The sequence below is a fragment of the Ascaphus truei genome, unplaced genomic scaffold (genome assembly GCF_040206685.1).
Source record: "Ascaphus truei isolate aAscTru1 unplaced genomic scaffold, aAscTru1.hap1 HAP1_SCAFFOLD_1907, whole genome shotgun sequence".
NCBI lineage: Eukaryota > Metazoa > Chordata > Amphibia > Anura > Ascaphidae > Ascaphus > Ascaphus truei.
Genome location: NW_027454810.1, coordinates 1 through 4,581, shown reverse-complemented (window position 1 = coordinate 4,581; position 4,581 = coordinate 1). Strand labels below are relative to the sequence as shown.

Here is a 4,581-nt window from a genome sequence, read left to right as displayed (position 1 = left end):
TCAGGAGAAGGATTTACTGTTATATCATAACATAACCACCATCTGATTCCTTGTCCCATACATATAAATCAATACAAACTCCGCTGGGTATATACTGTTACTTTGCAGCCATGTTAATAAAGGGCAGACAATTTGATGCATATTTAACATGGTATCACTACTTAGAATAAAGTTGGTTTAATTCACAAACTAAGAGTGGCAGCTTATTGGAAATTACACCCTTAAAGAAAGGATGAATATATTCAATAGAGAATGTTACTATCCCCATTAGGAATAAGTATCACTTATATATGTATAGAAAGACATATCTACAGTAATTAGAGACAAAGAATGATTATCTTAAATCACACACTGAATTTAATACAGTAACGAACCTCAGAAAGATATAGTCCATCTATGTCTGATAAATAAAGACATAGGAATATCTTAAATCACACTGAATTTAATAAAGAAAGATATATAGTCCATCTATGTCTAATAAATAAAGACCTAGATAGGAATATCTTAAATCACACATATCACTCATAATTTGAATGTAAAGGAAAGAATTTAAATCAACAAATATTGATGAACTACATTTGTTGAAAAAAGACATCTTAAATAATCAGACACATATAGTCCCTCAAATAGTGTATATAGAGGGGAAAGAGATTCACTGTCTAATGTGTCTAATAATTAAAGACACAGATCGGGGTTATCTTAATTTGCACAATTCTTTACTTAAAATCTAATACACAGAGTAATACATATAGCAGTGGGAATATACTGAAACCCCAAATAGTACAATATAACACAGAATCCATAGCATAAACTTAATGCAAAGAGAAGTGTTAAATAGAGATATAACCAATCTCTGAATGTTAAAGACACAGATCTGGTTATCTATAATCACACAAGTTATATTTTATAATCTATATAGAATAGTGCAGATACACAAAGTATGTTACATAGTATACAAACTCAATGTAGAAGAGAAATATTACATCAAGATGTTTCTCAATCAATTGGATTGCGCTTATGGGAACCAATAGAAACAGGGAAGTGCCTATAAAGAAGGTAGGGACAGATATACCCACATTAACTCCTGAAGAAGCCTTAGTGAATTGCACTAAAATATACCCCATAATTAATACAAATTGAATGCATTTTAAACAGTAGAGAATGTGTATCTATGTACGAGGGGGGGAAGGAGTCCAAAGTCGTGACTGTTCAGAGTACAGAGTAGGAGTGAGATTTTGATCAAGAATGGAGCCGGCCTCGACAGCAGAGAAGTCTGAGATCTCCCGAGATAAGATGTGATTTCTTACTGAAGCTTTTTCCACATTCAGGGCAGTTTATAGGGTGTCATCCCTGTGTGGATTGTTTGGTGTCTAACAAGATGCGATTTCCGACTGAAGCTTTTCCCACATTCAGAGCAGTTATAGGGCCTCTCCCTTGTGTGGATTCTTTGGTGTGTAACAAGATGCGATTTCCGACTGAAACTTTTCCCACATTCAGAGCAATCATAAGGCTTCTCCCCTGTGTGGATTCTTTGGTGTGTAACAAGACTTGATTTTTGACAGAAGCTTTTCCCACATTCAGAGCATTTATAAGGTCTCACCCCTGTGTGGATTCTTTGGTGTCTACAAAAACTTGATTGATCATGGAAACTAGTCCCACATTCAGAGCAGTTATAAGGCTTCACCCCTGTGTGGATTATTTGGTGTTTAACAAGATTTGATTTCTGACTGAAGCTTTTCCCACATTCAGAGCAGTTATAAGGCTTCACCCCTGTGTGGATTATTTGGTGTGTAACAAGATGATATTTCTTATTGAAGCTTTTCCCACATTCAGAGCAGTTATAGGATTTCTTCACTGTATGGATTATCTGCGGCATAACATTACCGTATGTCCCACAGTAGGGGTTCATGTCTCTGTTCTTTAAACCCTCTCCTTGTCTTGCGGTGTCTGTAAGTTTAGTAAAAGGCTGTTGATGTATAGGAATGCTCTGCCGAGTTTCTGGTAATCTTGTTCCAATTCTCATACAGACTTATGCAATGTTGAAGTCCTTAAAACATATTTCCATTAACCCCTCATGTAATTTGATGTTTGGGACATTTCTTACGTTGCTTCTTGCTCACAGACGAGTCATGTGCTGAAGATACATCTATGGTGAGAAAATGTATTAATGTAACATTGCAATGCATCAGAGAAGATTTGGATGAGAGATATATGTTCATTGAGTTGAACCTTTATAAAATTCTACTCGTGCAACATACTGAACATAATTAAAGCTACATTGTTATCGTTATATTCACCCAGAGGAAGGCAAAAAAAACACCCCAATTAATCATGTTACAATTATGTCTCATAAATGGAAATAAATATTTTCTCCTCACGCCAGTAAAAGAAATCACATTACTCCCTGTATCAATGTTCTTCATATATTGTTCTTATCAAATAACTTTTGTTGTACTTTGTGATATATTAACCCTTTAGTGGCTCAAGGGGCCAGCTAGCCATTGGCATCCCACGAGTATCTGACCACTTGTGACGGTAGCTTTGAGACAGGCTATTAATAATACACACCAAAATATAACTGGGTTGAACTGGACGAGACTTAGATATGATAAAATATAATTTATTCCTTGAAAAAGGTGAAAACACGAGATATACAAATGACAGACAAAATATGGACACTCACTTAAGATGGAATGATGAAACAGTCACATCTGGACTGGCAGTTCATACAGCAATCTTCATAATCATCAAGACACGAAAGACAATAGCCATAGGCTGAGCCTGGTTCTTATACAATTATTTCCCATTGAACACAACCTAAACCCAGCCCCTCTCATAAATCAGTGGTGAGGTTGACAGTTTTCCTCAGAGTAAAACTCCTCCCACCCAAGGACGTTTAAAAACTGCTTTTCCTATCTAAATAACGTCATAACTTCAGTTCAGTAGTACTTACTGGCACGTGAGCCATATTAATACATTCCGACACGCATGACGCTCCCAATAAGACTAAATATTACAGTGTAATACTAAAATTAAGAGAGATATTAATATCTGTCTCATAGGACCTGCTAAACAGCAGGTGTCTGTAATCATTATTTGCGGCTCGGCCCCCCGCTTACACATATGTAACTTATAGCATGTTCAGCCGAGGACATCTCATAATATTCTTATATTTAATAAGGTCACTCATTCTGTAGCCCCACTCCTAAATCAGGGGCGTTTGGCCAGTCTACCAAATTGAGTGTCTGGCAGGATACTATGGTTTGTAAGTGTGAGTTTTAACACTCACCAACCACTCCAGCTTCCTAAACATTTGGTCGCATTCCTTAGTAGGCAGGCATCTTTGAGGGTAACTTAAACAAAGGGCTAGAATCACTATTCAACTATTAACCCTTGCCCTCCCGGATGGATTCCAGTGTTTGTGTGGTGCAGTCACTGGAACAGAAACAATACATTTTTACAGGGGAATAAACAGTTGGATGGCTGAAGCAAGGCAAAATCACATTACTGGACTCCAGCCCAGTTAACCCCTTGCTTCCCAGGTGAGAGTAGAGGATGGCCTAATGGGGTTTAACCCCTGTAATCCTGGGCCAAAACCCCCACACTTGACACCACTAATGTCCAAAAATGGGTAAATATACAGCTTACAGTAGACTTAACTTGGTTGATTAAAATAGGAACCGACGTTTCTGCCGTAATTACATCATTTTTCCTGATTTGTGCTACACAGCAATTAAAACAGTTTAACAAAAAGTGCCATACATTATGGTGCAAAAAATCTTCAAAAGAAAATGTAAGAAAAAATATAAATAATATACTTCTCAAGCTTATTGCTGCAGCAAAGGTTATTCCCACCTTTCTCCTAGGGCAGGGATATCCAAACAATGTAATTCCAGCGCACAGCAAAAAGAGAGTCGGGTTAATAAAAAATAAAATAATTAAAAATAAAATAAAAGTATATATATACACACACATATACTGTATATACATACACACACACACATATATATACATACACAACTCATCCTTGAAAGGTTGCACCCTCTATTTTTTTAATGCGGTTTAAATAAATTATTTTATTTTTTATTAACCCGACTCTCTTTTTGCTGTGCGCTGGAATTACATTGTTTGGATATCCCTGCCCTAGGAGAAAGGTGGGAATAACCTTTGCTGCAGCAATAAGCTATATATATATATATACAGTGTTCGACAAATCACCCAAAAATCTACTCGCCACCTAGTCCCGCCCCCAGTCCACACACATATACTGTATATACATACACACACACATATATATACATACACACCTCATCCTTGAAAGGTTGCACCCTCTATTTTTTTAATGCGGTTTAAATAAATTATTTTATTTTTTATTAACCCGACTCTCTTTTTGCTGTGCGCTGGAATTACATTGTTTGGATATCCCTGCCCTAGGAGAAAGGTGGGAATAACCTTTGCTGCAGCAATAAGCTATATATATATATATACAGTGTTCGACAAATCACCCAAAAATCTACTCGCCCAACCAAAAAATCTACTCGCCACCTAGTCCCGCCCCCAGTCCACACACATATACTGTAT

General features: G+C 36.8%; 1 protein-coding gene across 1 annotated transcript; it reads right to left on the bottom strand.

The window, feature by feature from the left end:
• Positions 1–334: 334 nt before the first annotated feature.
• LOC142477062 (uncharacterized) lies at positions 335–3,466 on the bottom strand. The gene is made up of 2 exons (XM_075582115.1): positions 3,290–3,466; positions 335–2,146 (listed from the first exon to the last, which is right to left on the bottom strand). The coding sequence occupies exon 2, from the start codon at positions 2,021–2,023 to the stop codon at positions 1,325–1,327; it is 699 nt and encodes a 232-aa protein (XP_075438230.1). The 5' UTR covers positions 2,024–2,146; positions 3,290–3,466; the 3' UTR covers positions 335–1,324.
• Between the last annotated feature and the right edge of the window lie 1,115 nt (positions 3,467–4,581).

Bases quoted from the DNA above. Each gene is read 5' to 3' on its own strand.
- LOC142477062 (XM_075582115.1), bottom strand. From the start codon at position 2,023: ATGAGAATTGGAACAAGATTACCAGAAACTCGGCAGAGCATTCCTATA.